This window comes from Scyliorhinus torazame, chromosome 6, assembly GCF_047496885.1.
Source record: "Scyliorhinus torazame isolate Kashiwa2021f chromosome 6, sScyTor2.1, whole genome shotgun sequence".
Taxonomy (NCBI): domain Eukaryota; kingdom Metazoa; phylum Chordata; class Chondrichthyes; order Carcharhiniformes; family Scyliorhinidae; genus Scyliorhinus; species Scyliorhinus torazame.
Genome location: NC_092712.1, coordinates 201,110,368 through 201,124,980, shown reverse-complemented (window position 1 = coordinate 201,124,980; position 14,613 = coordinate 201,110,368). Strand labels below are relative to the sequence as shown.

The 14,613-nt window shown below is 46.6% G+C and overlaps 1 protein-coding gene across 8 annotated transcripts in view; it reads left to right on the top strand.

The window, feature by feature from the left end:
- The window catches only part of LOC140425229 (zinc finger protein 385D-like), a 1,050,252-nt gene extending 1,036,264 nt beyond the window's left edge, over positions 1-13,988 (top strand). For 7 of the 8 annotated variants that reach the window (XM_072509298.1, XM_072509303.1, XM_072509299.1 and 4 more), the window contains 3 exons: positions 3,959-4,140; positions 4,249-4,371; positions 12,900-13,988. In XM_072509298.1, the coding sequence (XP_072365399.1) occupies positions 3,959-4,140; positions 4,249-4,371; positions 12,900-13,130 (536 nt within the window). In that variant the 3' untranslated portion in view covers positions 13,131-13,988. The remainder of the gene's footprint in view (positions 1-3,958; positions 4,141-4,248; positions 4,372-12,899) is intronic. The other variant, XM_072509300.1, reaches the window with a different exon arrangement.
- The last annotated feature ends 625 nt before the right edge of the window (positions 13,989-14,613 follow it).

Here is a 14,613-nt window from a genome sequence, read left to right as displayed (position 1 = left end):
TGACCATTTTGGTATGGCAAGTCGCCTGACTGCCCACGGTAGATTTCATTAAAACGTTCCAGAAATTCCTCTGTCTCTTCAGTCTTTTTAGGTTTGAGGTCTAAGCTAGCAGAAATGTTTATGGGCTTTTGAAATGTGACATTCAACGCATTCAGAATTTGTGCCCGTCTATCATCGTCCAAAGCATGGGCTTGCTGGAGAGCGGCGAGGCTAGCATAATTCAAGTGATTGAGATGATTGTGGTACTCTGCTGGGGTTAAAACCTGCTGGATTCCCAGAGGTCCCTAGAATCAGCTTGATAAACTGAGATGGTAGTTCTCAGATAATCCACGAAAGCAGCAGGAGATTTCTTCCTGTCTGGGATTGCAGCCAGAATAGCCATCATCTCACTGGGTCTCCATGGGAAATGAACGTCTATCAAGGGCTGGGCTCCTCAGCTCCTCAGAACCATCCCCATCCTCTTTCTTTGTTCTCATACTTTTTTGTCCTACCATATCGGTCTGAAGAGATCTAGGTGTTGTGCGTGTTTGTTGCTGGATAGGATCAGGCCCCTCTCTCATTGTCCGAGATCGGGTCCTAGAGCTAACTGGGCTTGTTGAACAGAGCTCCCCTTCTCTAACAGACAGTGAAGATGCTAAAATAGGACCCAAGCTATCAACCGAAGGGGCTTGAGAGGCTGGCATGATTTGAATCTGAGGAGCAGGGACTGGATATAAATTATGATACTCTGGTGGTTCCAGAATTAGTGCAGACAATGCTACTGGTGCAGTCGGGACTCTGGCCGACATGGTCCAATTTTCTAAGTCTTCATCTTCTGTCAATGCAAGGCCAGCCATTGAACTACGTAGCCCATTTTTGTTTTGAGTACACCATCTCTTTACTTGCGCGTTTTTTGAATGCACACTCCTTTTTCAAGATCTCCAGAGGTTTCTGGTTCCCCCTTCACTAATTGGAATTCACATTTTAAGGGCATTTTCTTGCCAACTTGATAACATGATCTTATCTCTTTCCTCTTGACAATATTGTCTCCATAATCCAATTAATTCTTTTGCTTTCATACTTTGGCTCTTTTTCCAGATTTTTCCCTGAATTTTCTTAATGATGTCCAGGTCCTGAGTGCCCCCTAGTGGCCATTCGTCACCCAATTTGTTCCTTAAGGTTGCTGACATTTTCCTAAAATCTCTCGCTTTATCTGGATAAATATCACATAATATTTGCAATGGCGTGCCTGGATCATTCGTATTATCCAAGCAATTCTCCATAATCTCAAACTAGTCCTCAAGACTGCGTTTTTTTGCCACTACAGTCCAAGGATACAATTTTAGCTTAATCAACTATAGATGTAAAAACACTCACTGAACGAAACCATCTATATCTGAGGTCCCATCACTTCATCACTCACACATGGAATTAAACCATCATTTTGATGTCCCATCAATTCTAAAACTAACCCAAAACCGAATCATCAATTATGAAATCCAATCAGTTAAATGTTCTAATCCCCAGACTGACCTTTGATTTCGTCGAGACGATCTTTCCGTACCAACCGCGAGGGACCAGACCAATCAGACCATAAGAAGAGGGGAAAATCAATGCTCGGTCATTTCCAGCTACACATTGTGGGCCCTTTTCCACTTTCCTTGTCCAAAATCAGTCTAATTCGGATTTCACGGTTGGTCAGTAACCGTCTTGAGAAATTCCGGGTTTCGGCACCAAATGACAAATGTTGAATTCTTTACCCGTCAGTCTGGCCTCAATAAAACTCGAGATGGATTTGTAGGCATAGTATTATTTATTTTTACCCGACTTGCAAGTCTGACTCGCTTAACAAAAACCCAGATCACAAGCAGCCTCCTGGGTCTTCAGAATCGAGTGCTATTGGAGACAAAGGAATCTCTACAAATACATTCAAATGGCATCAGGTTTCACATAAACGATTCCCATAGGTCATCCTATATCTCTCCTGACCTGGCCGTACATCCTAATTGGCTCACTTCTTTTTCCTTTCCCCTGGCCTCTTGTTACCCAGCATCCTTTTCTCCTCCTCTACTAGACACCCGTCCCCCTTCCGTGCCATGCTTTCTGAAATCCTTTGTCTGTGAACTCACTAGTATTAGACCGGCCTACATCTACATTACTGTAACTAATATATTTAAACTAACTATTTTATATCACATTCGTCACCCTTGGAGGAACAGTATGCCCGGCCATTTTTAAAATTCATTTACGGGATGCGAGTGTCTCTGGTTAGGCCAGCATTTATTGCCCATCCCTAGTTGCCCTTCAGAAGGTGGTGGTGAGTTGCCTTCTTGAAACGCTGCAGTCCTTGAGATGTAGGTACACCCACTGTGCTGTTAGGGAGGGAGTTCCAGGATGTTGTCCCAGTGACAGTGAAGGAATGGCGATATATTTCCAAATCCAGGGTGGTGAGTGACTTGGAGGGGGACCTCCAGGTGGTGGGGTTCCCAGGTGTCTGCTGCTCTTGTCCTCCTAGATGGTAGTGGTCATGTGTTTGGAAGGTGTTGTCTATGGAACCTTGGTGAGTTGCTGCAGTGCGCCTTGTAGATGGTACACATGGCTGCCACTGTTCGTCGGTGCTGGTGGGTTAGAATGTTTGTGGGAGGAGGAGCAATCAAGCGGGTTGCTGGATGGTGTCCTGGATGATGTTGAGCTTCTTGTGTTTTTGGAGCTGCGCTCATCCAGGCAAGTGGAGAGTATTCCATTACACTCCTGACTTGTGCCTTGTAGATGGTGGACAGGTTTTGGAGGTCAGGAGGTGAGTTACTCGACATAGGATTCCTAGCCTTTGACCTGCCCTCGTAGCCACAGTATTAATATGGCTCGTCCAGTTCAGTTTCTGATCAATGGTAAGCCCCAGGATGTCGATTGTGGGGATTCAGCGATGTTAATACCATTGAATGTCAAGGGGTGGTGGTTAGATTCTCTCTTGTAGAAGATGGTAATTGCCGAACACTTGTGTGGTGCGAATGTAACTTGCCACTTGTCAGCCCAACACTGGATATTGCATTTGGACACGGACTACTTCATTATCTGAGGAGTCACGAATAGTGATGAACATTGTGCAGTCATCCACAAACATCCCCACTTCTGACCTTCTGATGGAAGGGAGGTCATTAATGAAGCAGCTGAAGATGTTTGGGCCTAGGCCACATCCACTGCATTGGGAAGCCTGGTCGGGTCAGAATCCCCAAAGCGAAGAGCATGTTTCTGCGCTGCCATATTCATTTCTTGACTGTGAGTGAGTTCTGAGGGAGCATTTAAAAGCAGCTCCCCCTTGTTAGGAGTTGCGGTGCATGTCGGGTGAATCAGACTGCCAAGAGCCAGGCATGTCGAGATTCATGTGGGGATCATTTTTGAGACTGCAGGTGACAACAGGCCACGATCTCGCAAATGGGGCAGACATGAGACACTCCACCAAACTCACCCTAAATGACACTTAGAAATTCTTTGGCTGAATTGTGCCCTGATGCAGGTCAGTGGCTGGGATATCTGTGTTGAGTATCTCATCTCCTGACTCCAAGACATCTCCTGTACTATGTTCTCCACCTGTCCCCACATCAGCAATTCCAGCATGCGCCAAGATTTTAATGTGGACTCCTTCCCGTACCTTACATCTACTGCCCGTGAAATTGGTGTGGATATTGCCTAGTCTTTTGCCATTATCACCTCTAATATGGCAGGCTTCCATACAGAAGCCAAGGATTCCCAGTGATTTGCTACCAACCTTGGCTTGATGACTCGTGTTTTGCTGCCTGACTGTCAAAAATTAAGCTGTAAATTAGCCAAGACTTCTTTTAACCCGGTTAATCTCTTCATGAGGAGCAACATCATGGATACATATTTGTTCTCTCTCTGTGAATATGGTCAGCCAATAATTCAGTCGAGAAATTTTCAATTAAGTTTTGTTTTAGTTATGTTGTCTCATTTTCTTCAACAGGGTCCAAGCACAAAACTATGCTGGAAGCTCGAAATGGTGGGGGTCCGATTAAGGCATTTCCCCGACCGGGCGTCAAAGGGAAAACAACCACCAACAAAGGGATTACCACTGGCTTGCAAAATAAAACCTTTCACTGTGAAATCTGTGATGTACATGTCAATTCAGAAACACAACTCAAACAGGTTAGACTTAAGAACTTAAGAGAAAATTCTTCTAAACGCCATCAAACCCATCTATCTTTTGAGATCAATTTTCTTATTTTCTGTCTTTCATTGTTTATTTTAACACAGCACATAAGCAGCAGAAGACACAAGGACAGAGCTGCAGGAAAACCTCCAAAACCCAAATACAGTCCATACAACAAGCTCCAAAGGGGTACCAATGCACTTGCGGTAAGCGCATGCATAAATGCGGTAAGCTCAGATAACTAAATCACAAATCCATAACTGAGTAATTATTATTGCATGCTCAGAGGTTGCTTAAGGTAGGCGGGCAGATGCATATGGAAATAACCAGTTGAAAAAAATGTGGGGCTGGATTCTCCGTCGGCGGGATCCTCCGTTTTGCCAGCAGTGCACACACGCCCGCCGATTTCACGGTGGCGTGGGGGTGCCCCACGATGGGAAACCCCATTGGCCGGCTGCTGGGGTGGATGATCCCGCTACCGGCAGGGGTGCACCTCACCAGAAAACGGGTGATCTCTAGAACTTTATTTTTCACACCGTGATAATATAAAACTTGGTGATAACTGCATGAGAACATTGGTATTCTTTTTTTCTGATATAAAGTCTCATTTGGCTTTTATGATCAAGCTAGATGCTACGGGAGTTCAAACCATAGCTTAGATTTCAGTGTAAATATTGACACATGAGTCACTTCACCTATCTCTATCAAAAGAGAAGTAAGACAAGATCGTCCACTGCCACTGACCCAATTTGATGTCTTTTTCAATATTGGGTTGGGCGCTGTCATAAAGTTTTGTCCCTCGGTATTTCTGAAAGAACTTCAGTGATTTTATTCCATAGTTGGCTTTATGTTGTTGGCAGATTCAGCTGGGGATCCAATAAGCTTTACTCACTACTTTGAACAGTGGAATAGGATGAAGAGTTCCCCTAACCATATCATTATGGGTTTGTATGTCTCAAGAAGAGAATTAAAAGGAATAGATTCCAAGACAGAAGGAGTATCCACCCCAATTGTAGATTGACATGAGTGCGCCTTAATGAATGTCAAATTCATCCTACACACTGTCCTTTGGGACAGTGCTCAGAAGGCACAAACATGGACTTTCTCATCTTTCTCCAGTGACATCAAATTTTGAAACTGCGTAAGTTTGCCACACTTAAGTCATTTTATCAAATAGCTCTCCTTGATTCGTAAAGCATTCACAATACTTCCTCTTAACTTTTAGCTCAGAAACAAGATCCAAGACCGGCTGTGAGGTGAATTTGTGACAAATGGAGAAATAATTGAATATTTTCAAAGGGGAGGCAGCTGCCCGGGCACATATCTTTTTGCTGAATCCCTCACATGTAGGCCTATGTTAAGGAAATGGCAATGGTCAAAGCTGGTGCATCACATTAGACTTAGATATCCAAAGTATCAAGATAGTTGGCATGTTGCAAATTTCCCTGCATTGGTTCTTACATCATAATTTAAGCAGATGTCTATAATGGGGCTTGAGACCTGTATTCAGGGTTGTCCACTACTGGAGCTGGCCTGCAAAGAGAAAATCAGCTGCTTCGGAAACTCCAAATCCAAACAACTGGATGCACCAATTTCTTTTCATTTCAGAGAAATGGGCATCACAGGTTAGGTAAACGTTTGTTACCCATCCCTTATTGCGCAGGGGGTAGTGATTATGAGACATCTTCTTGAACTGCTGCATTCTATGTGGTGAAGGTATATCCAGAGTGCTGTCAGACAGTGAGGTCCAGGATTTTTATCCAGTAATGTTGAAGGAACAGCAATATATTTCCAAATCGGAATGATGTACAAATTGGATGGGAAATTGCAGATGGTAGTGTTACCATGATTTTCACAGTAACTTCATTGCAGTGTTAATGTAAGCCTACTTGTGACACTAATAAAGATTATTATTATTATTTGGCACCTGGTGGCCTAAGTGATGGAGGTTGGGGGTTTATAAGGTGCTGTCAGAGGAGCCTTGGCAAGTTGCTGCACTGAATCCTGTATATGGTACACACAGCTGCCACATGCATTGGCAGTGGAGGATGTGAATGTTTAAAGTGATGAATCAAGTCCTGGCTGGTTTTGAGTGTCAGCAGTGTTGTTAAAACTGCAATCACCCAGGCAAGTGAGAGCATTCTATCACACTCTGACTTGTAGATAGTGGAGAGGCTTTGGGCAGTTAGAGTCAGGTAATACCAGCCTCTGGTCTGCTCTCGCAGTTATAGTATTTAAATGGCTGAACCAGTTAAATTTCTGGCCAATGGTGACGATCTGGATGTTGATTATGGGGCACTTGGTAATGCCACTGAATGTCAAAGCAAGGTGGTTAGACTCTCTTATTGTAGATGGTCTTTGTCATTTTGGTGGCACGAGTGTCAGATAACACAATAGTCTGAATGTTGTCCAGGTGTTGCTGCATGTGGACATGGACTGCTGCAGTATCTGAGGAAGTGTGAAAAGAATGGAATTGTGTACAAGTATCAGTGAATATTCCATTTCTTACCTTATAGTGGAGGGGAGGTAATTGATGAAGCAGCTGAAGATGGATGGGCATAGGACACTGCCCTGAGGAACTCTTGCAGTGATGCCCTGGGGCTGAAATGATTGGCCTCCAATGACCACAGTCATTTTCCTTTGTGCTAAGTCTGACTCTAACCAGTGGAGTTTTTGCTCTGATTCTCATTGATTCCAGTCTTAAAAGAATTCTTTCGTGTTGGCGGGGCCCATACCCTGCCATTCATATATACAGGGAATGCATGACAGAGAGAGTCAATGATTGAGGAGGTTTTGGCTTTCCAGTGCAACTGTGACTTCTCTGTGTGACTTGGTGTGGGATTCTCCGTAGCCCGACGCTGAAATCGTGTTTGCCGATTGAGCGGAGAATGGGCTCCAACGCTGAAATTAGGGCGGGCGCCGGTTTGATGCCGGTCAGCCATGCTCCACCTCCTCAAAAATGGTGTGTTCGTGATGCGCGCCACGCGCAGTCGCAATGCCGTTGGCGCCTCATTGGCCGACCCACCCACTATGCTCCGCCCCCGATGGATCGAGTCCCCGATGGCGCGGGGCACGTGTGGTCCCACAAATCATGAACCCGACGTGCCGGTTGCGATGTGGACTGTTTCCAGCGCCGCCACACTCCGCCAGGATCCATGCCGCTGGCAAGAGGGGCTTCTCCTAGGGCTGGGGGGGACTGGTGGGGGGTGGCCAGGGGATGGCCAGTGAATGGGCTGTGGGGTCACGGATGGTGGGTTGGACTGGCGCACGGCCGGCGCCATGTTGTACGGCGCGACCGCTGTAGCTCGTCAGCCGTGCATATGCGCGGCCCGGGATCCTGCCAGTCTCCGGCCGTTTTCGATGGGGGAGGCGGGAGTTTCAGTCGGTGCCGGTGCTAGCCCCTCACCGGTACCGGAATCGGTGAGGGGTTCACGCCAATTGTTTTGATGTGAACCTCCTGCAGTTAGCTGCAGAAATGGAGAATCCAGCCCATGGTGTCTGAGGAGATCATATCCAACTGTGTGATGGCATGGAAAGTCATGATCTTTTGTCCCAAGTGGCGACCTGAATGGCATTACCCAGCCTGCAGCACACCACCGTATTAATAGAACATAGAACATAGAACAATACAGCGCAGTACAGGCCCTTCGGCCCACGATGTTGCACCGAAACAAAAGCCATCTAACCTACACTATGCCACTAATGTGTTTACAGATGTTGTGTTTAGATGTGCAGGCCATTCATGGCCCTCACCACTAACCACAACAGTCAGACAGAAGGACCCAGAGGCTTTGCAGTCATGTCAGGCTATCTGTGAGTGCGAGGCATAATTTACTGCACTCATATCACTATCGAGTCATCAGCAGGCTAGCCAGGGACCTTCATTTGCAGGAAGTGCTACCATTCAACCAACAAGTAGATAGTCTGCGAGCACCTGAAGGACATCCTGCTTGTCTCTGCAAGCTACTGAGGAGCAGTCATGATTTCTTTATCCTCAGGAACTTCCAGGTGCTCGGCCTGTTTAGTGGACCTTATGCTTTGGAAGGATGTCTGTGGCTGACAAAGGGTACCCATTAAAGCAGTGGCTCATGGTACCAATTCGAGGTCACAGGACTGACCCTGAGTGCCGATATAATGAGCCATGGCCTAACCAGGGCCATCAGTGAATAGACAGTTGGTCTTCTCAAAATGAGGTTGCAATGCTTTGACCGATCTGCAGGAGCTCTTCAGTACGATCCCAAAAGACTGTTTCTGATGCTAGTTGTTTGCTGTGCTCTCTATAACCTGGAGCTGCCGGGGAGGAGTCCCAGAGGAAGAGCCAACGAGACCATCTATTGTCTGATGAGGAGATAGAAGAGGAGTAGAGGGATCAGACAAAGGCAGATGTGCAAGACCTTGCTAGAAAGCATCTGGATGGGGGTGAAACAAAGGGAGGCTTTAATCTTCCTGAGGTTCCAGTAACCCCGTTTATGGAAAATTCCTTTCATCTTATTCACTATTTCCTTCCGCTCTCTCCCTCATCACCAGAAAATCAGCTCTTCAGCTCTTAAAATTACAAACATCCGAACCACGTTACTCCCCTGTTTGTAATTTAAGACACTTTCAAGTCAGACCATTCATGGAACCTATCTCCATCCATTATTGCATATAGTAAGTAAACCAGAGCTCTTCTCTAGGATGTTCAAACAGCACAACATTTATGTACACTGAACCTTACTTCCCTTTGCCAATAATACAAATGATAAATTCGCCCATGTGCACCAAAGTGTAACTAGGTTTTTCAAAATTATTTCCCAGGTGTGCCCTCCCCTCACTTAATTGTTGCTGCGATGGAGACAAGCTGCTGAGCCTTGTGCCGCCTTATCTGTGATGAGTTTGGTATGAAGGTCCTAAAGAGTGCATGTATCCTGCACATTAACAGAAGACCCTTCTCAAGGATATTTGAGCCAATGACCGATGGGTGGGAGAGCGCATGTCCCCACCAGTAATGTGCTGAGGAATCTCCCAGAGGGCATCAGCTGCTGCCCATCCTCCAACATGAGGTTTAATTGGTCCTCCCTGCTTTCCGGAGAGGGACCAGGAACTGGATATGAATCTATAGTCCTCATTCCCCTATCACCCAACTCTGGCCCCCTGAGCTCAGGGACAGGATGATAAAGTGCAGGTTGGAACATGCACCCATGACTGCTTCTGGAACCTGCTGGGTTTGATCCTCCAAGACAGTCACCAATCTGTCAAAGGAAAAGCTGTATGTTCAGTTGAGCAGGTCATTGCAGTGCTTATGGCCTCGATAAACTCCTCCAAACTCCATGCACTTTGATATTTCTGCTATATCTCCATTCACCTCATTCAACACCTGCCACCTTATGGCCAACACTAGAATCTCATCATCTATCTGGGACTCAGCAACTTTCTGTCTTCCACACTCCTCTGTCCCTGTTCCATCTCAGTCTCTGACCAGTGCACATGCAACTGTGATGTAACCTCATCAACATGTGGTTCCCTTAGTTCCGAGGTGTGAACTACCATTCAGGTGAAATTTTTCGTGTGAGTGTTGGGTGCAGAGCAAGGATGTAGGGCGAAATTCTCCCCAAACGGCGTGATGTCCGCCGACTGGCGCCCAAAACGGCGCCAATCAGACGGGCATTGCGCCCTTTGGGGGCTGAGCCCCAACATTGAGGGGCTAGGCCGGCGCCGGAGGGATTTCTTGCCTACTTGTGACAATAATAAAGATTATTATTATTATTAGAATCACGGAGGTGTGGAGAATCCGATATCCAGCCGGGTAATAGGATGCAAAGGGATCCATTTGACCTATTTGCATTCTCCCGCTGACATGGGGCATGAACCTCGATACCGCCACCAGCGGGGGACCGGAGCATCAGAAACAGATCAGCGCCAATCCCGTTTTTTATGGCACTGGATTCTCTGCCCGATTGTGAATCTCTTTGTTGGTGTCAGGTGATGGAGAACCCAGCCCAATATATTCCAGAGTGTGCTGTCAATGAGGTACGAAATAAATCATCAAAATGAAAATCGTAGGTTCACAATTTCACTGAAGGTTGTTTCTAGTCAATTAGGGTCCTGAAACCTGCAAAAACTCAACAGTCTCCACACCAAGTGATTGAATAATCCTTATTGCTACAGGAGGAAGGTGAAGCCTCGGAGGATGCAACATTACGGGCGTCATGTTGGCCGGCAGCCACCGTGAATCCCGCCCCCGCCGGTTGCCGAAGTCTCCGGTACCGGATATTCGGCGGGGGCGGGAATCGGGCCGCGCCGGCTGGCAGGCCCCCCCGCTGGATTCTCCGGCCCGGATGGGCCGAAGTCCCGCCGAGAAATTGCCTGTCACGCCGGCGTAAATTAAAGTAGGTATTTACCGACGGGACAAGGCGGCGTGGGCGGGCTCCGGGGTCCTGGGGGGGGCGCGGGGCGATCTGACCCCGGGGGGTGCCCCCACGGTGGCCTGGCCCGCGATCGGGGCCCACCGATCCGCGGGCGGGCCTGTGCCGTGGGGGCACTCTTTCCCTTCCGCCTCCGCCACGGTCTCCACCATGGCGGAGGCGGAAGAGACTCCCTCCACTGCGCATGCGTGGGAAACTGTCAGCGGCCGCTGACGCTCCCGCGCATGCGCCGCCCGGAGATGTCATTTCCGCGCCAGCTGGCGGGGCAACAAAGGCCGTTTCCGCCAGCTGGCGGGGCGGAAATTCCTCCGGCGCCGGCCTAGCACCTCAATGTTGGGGCTCGGTCCCCAAAGATGCGGAGCATTCCGCACCTTTGGGGCGGCGCGATGCCCGTCTGATTGGCGCCGTTTTGGGCGCCAGTCGGCGGACATCGCGCCGTTTCCGGAGAATTTCGCCCAGGGTCCTTGAGATCCATTCAAGTGTGAAGGAAAATTTAATTAAACAATCCAGACATCTGGTTGTCTGGAAGCTGTTAATCGCAGCCTAGAAAAAAACAATTTCTCATTGATGTGAATAAAAGCCTCGTAGATCAAAGGATCTGAGGGAGTTCAAACACCGGGGATGTCATTTTCGCTTTCTAGAAATTTACAGTTGCTGCTTTGTCTGCCTGAGGCAGCAGCTGTAAGGGACAGGTGAGTTTTAAAGCAATGATTCTTTTCACTGTTTCTGTCTGGACGCTCTTTAACTTCCAGTAAGGGGGTCTGTTATGGTGGTCTCTGTTATGGGAGTTGGTCTCCGTTATGGGGGTCTCTGCTGATTGTCTCTGTTATGGGGGGTCTCTGGTGGCGGTCTCTGTTATGGGGGTCTCTGGTTGAGATGATAGGGAGGAGGCTCGCGCCACCCTCATGGGTGTGTAATACAGTGGGGGGGGGTGGCCCAGCAAATCCATGATGGGGGACCAGAATTGCGTTGCAGTGGGAGTGCGGCAAGCCACCGGATCTCGTTATCAGCCGTCCGCTCAAAATGGCAGCCCGATAATGAGATTTGCAAGGGAATCCCTTGCAATCTCCGCCATGCATAATTTGCATTTGTACGGTTAGTGAATCGCCTCTGGGTGCCGCTCCCGGTGTGAATGCTAATCAGAGGCGATTCATCTCCAGCAAGAGAACATAGTCTCCCAAAAGGCGAATCTGACCCATTATTATTTTCCAATCAAGAGCCAGCCTTTTACCCATAGATTAACTGAAATATGGCAGAAAATAAGATATTTTAGCGCAGCACGGTGGCGCAGTGGTTAGCACTGCTGCCTCACGGCACCGAGGTCCCAGGTTCGATCCCGGCTCTGGGTCACTGTCCGTGTGGAGTTTGCACATTCTCCCCGTGGCTGCGTGGGCTTCGCCCCCACAACCTAAAGATGTGCAGAGTCAGTGGATTGGTCACGCCAAATTGCCCCTTAAGTGGAAAAAATGAATTGGGTACTCTAAATTTATTTAAATAAAGAAAGTAAGATATTTTTCACTTTGTGCAACTGATTAAAAGGATAAAAGTAAATCAACAGTTTGTTTTGCATGTCTCCCAATTTTGAAAGGGGATGTAAAATGTGTTGCCAAAATAATTAAAATTCTCGCATTGAAGTGATCCTGATCAAATTTTGGTCTAAATCAATTTACGAAATTGTTGGTAGGCCTGAATGGCAGTAAAACTTTACAGTTGTGAAATAAGAAAACTGGCATTTTGCATGAAAGTTACAAAAAATACTTCATTTGTATTTGAGTATTTACTTGCCTTTTGGAGGTGGAGTTATATTTAATGTTTATATAACTACTAATTAAATTCGAGGAGCTTGCCTAACTGGCACAGAACCAGGAAAATTAATTTCTTCGGAGAATTAGGAGTCCATTACTTTACCATTTCAAGCGTCTGGGCACTTTTTGATCCTATGTGACAACTTGCTGTAAATTAATGGTGGCTTCCCATGCCCATCCTTTGGGATTTCAATTTCAATATGAATGCTGCATCAGACAAATTGGATTTTTATTTATTTTTTAAAGCTAACATCTATAAGAATGCTTGGGGTAGGTAAAAAAAAAAGACTGTTCAGTAATTGGTTGCATTGTGAATAAATAAGGTGCATAATATTGCTTGGTTTCTTATTTTCTTGAAAGTGCATTTTTATTGCTGACATACAATGCATTTAGCATTTGACATTTAACAATGCATTAAATTAAAAACATTTCTGGATGATCAAAGGCCAGATTAATGATGTAGCATATCACGTCAATGCTTTAAATGCAAGAATATATTTGAGACCTTTGTTCAAACATACTTCACTGCAGTGTTCTCTTTTACAGGTGAAGCTGGCCTTTCAGAAGGAACTTACTAAGCCATTGGCTGCTCGCCTTTTACCAAATCCGTTTGCTGCAGCCGCGGCTGCTGCTGCTGCTGTGAATTCACCGTTTGCTTTGCGCTCCGGCCCAGCAGCCACTCTATTCCAAACAGCAGCCCTTCCTGCTGCTCTCCTTCGACCAGCTCCGGGACCTATACGGGCAGCACATACACCAGTTCTATTTGCTCCTTATTGACCTGCCTCTGTACAGGAGAGAACATTAGGAAAGTAATAATAAAGTACTGCAATAATTCAAACAGGGAACTATGCAGTGATAATCATGGAACTAAATAACATGGAAAGAAACTTGCTCCTGCAGTAATCCACGCGGACTTTGAATGGCTGCATCTTTATTCAGCAAAAAGAAATAAAGCAATTCTTCCATAGGAGAATCTATTACACAGATAATATGAGTAGTTTCTTGTGCTGTAGAAATGTATAGAGTCTGCAAACTACCAATAACAATCAGCCTTTTTACACAGTATTTTCATGTAATGTTTCCATGTCTTGTGAATAGTCTGTAAATGTGTGTAAGGGCATTAACCTAAATCTTATACGTACATTTAATTTTTTTCTGTAGGTTGAAACAAAACAAAATGGGACACTGTGACAATTGTCTTCATTAACTGTCTGCACAGTTCAGCAGCTTGCTGCCTGCTATTTACCCAACTATAAACTTGTAAATTTTGTCTTGTGAGTTTGTAGCTTTGTGCTGTGTATCTCTGATGTAATAATTTGTCTAATATGATTTGCAAATGTTGGAGGGAATGAAATAGCAGATGAGATTAGTTTAATTTTTAAACATCCCAGTGAATCAAGTTCAGGAAGGTGTGCGGCTGTCTCCATGGAGTTCAGTGTGTAGGTAAAACCAGGTATTGAGATGTACAGACGCTGTTAGCCGCCACACACCTTCTCGTGCAGCTCAATTGAGATTTTTATGAGGCAGTGGCTTTAAGCGTAGTTTTTCCATAAAAGGTGACTAACTTGTGTTTACTCCGAGGTGTGCCAGAGCTGAATTAATTTGAATTAATCTAAAATAATAAACTGGATTTTGTGGGGGTGACCAGGGGTTGAGGGGGGTAGGGGGCTGTCAGTTCCATGGGGGAGGCCCAACGGGATCAAGTGCCCTTCAGGCATTTAAGTGGCCATTGTCAGGCCTTTCCTACATTTAAGATCCTTGGCAGCAGAGGTCCCGCCCACCAAGACCAGCTGGCCAATCAAAGGCAGGCAGCACCTCATTGCTGTTAGCACTAGTGGGAGCAGTGACTGCTGGCACCACTATGCCCATCAGAGGCCCACAGGCATCTTGGGACCCCAGACCAAGGTGGGATAGGGGTCACAGGGTTGGGGTCGCAGGAGGCAGGGCCAGGGGATGTCAGAGGTCAGGGCAGAAGGTGGCTTTCAGCAATCATACCCTTACTGACGCTGGAGTCCCAGAACAGGCACCGAGTGCCTGACAGTGAGTGGTGCTCCAGAGAGACCACTGGCAAACCTGACATAATTTGTTGGGTGCTCAAAAGGTGCGGGAAATCTGCGTGACCCCTGTTTAATGCCTGAGTCACCCATTAAATTGTGGTGGGCTCAGGAATAATAGGTGTCAATTGGTTCATTTCTAAGCCTCATTGACATCCTGCTGCCAGCGACTGAGAATCCCACGTGGGCTCCTTCTCCTTTTTACT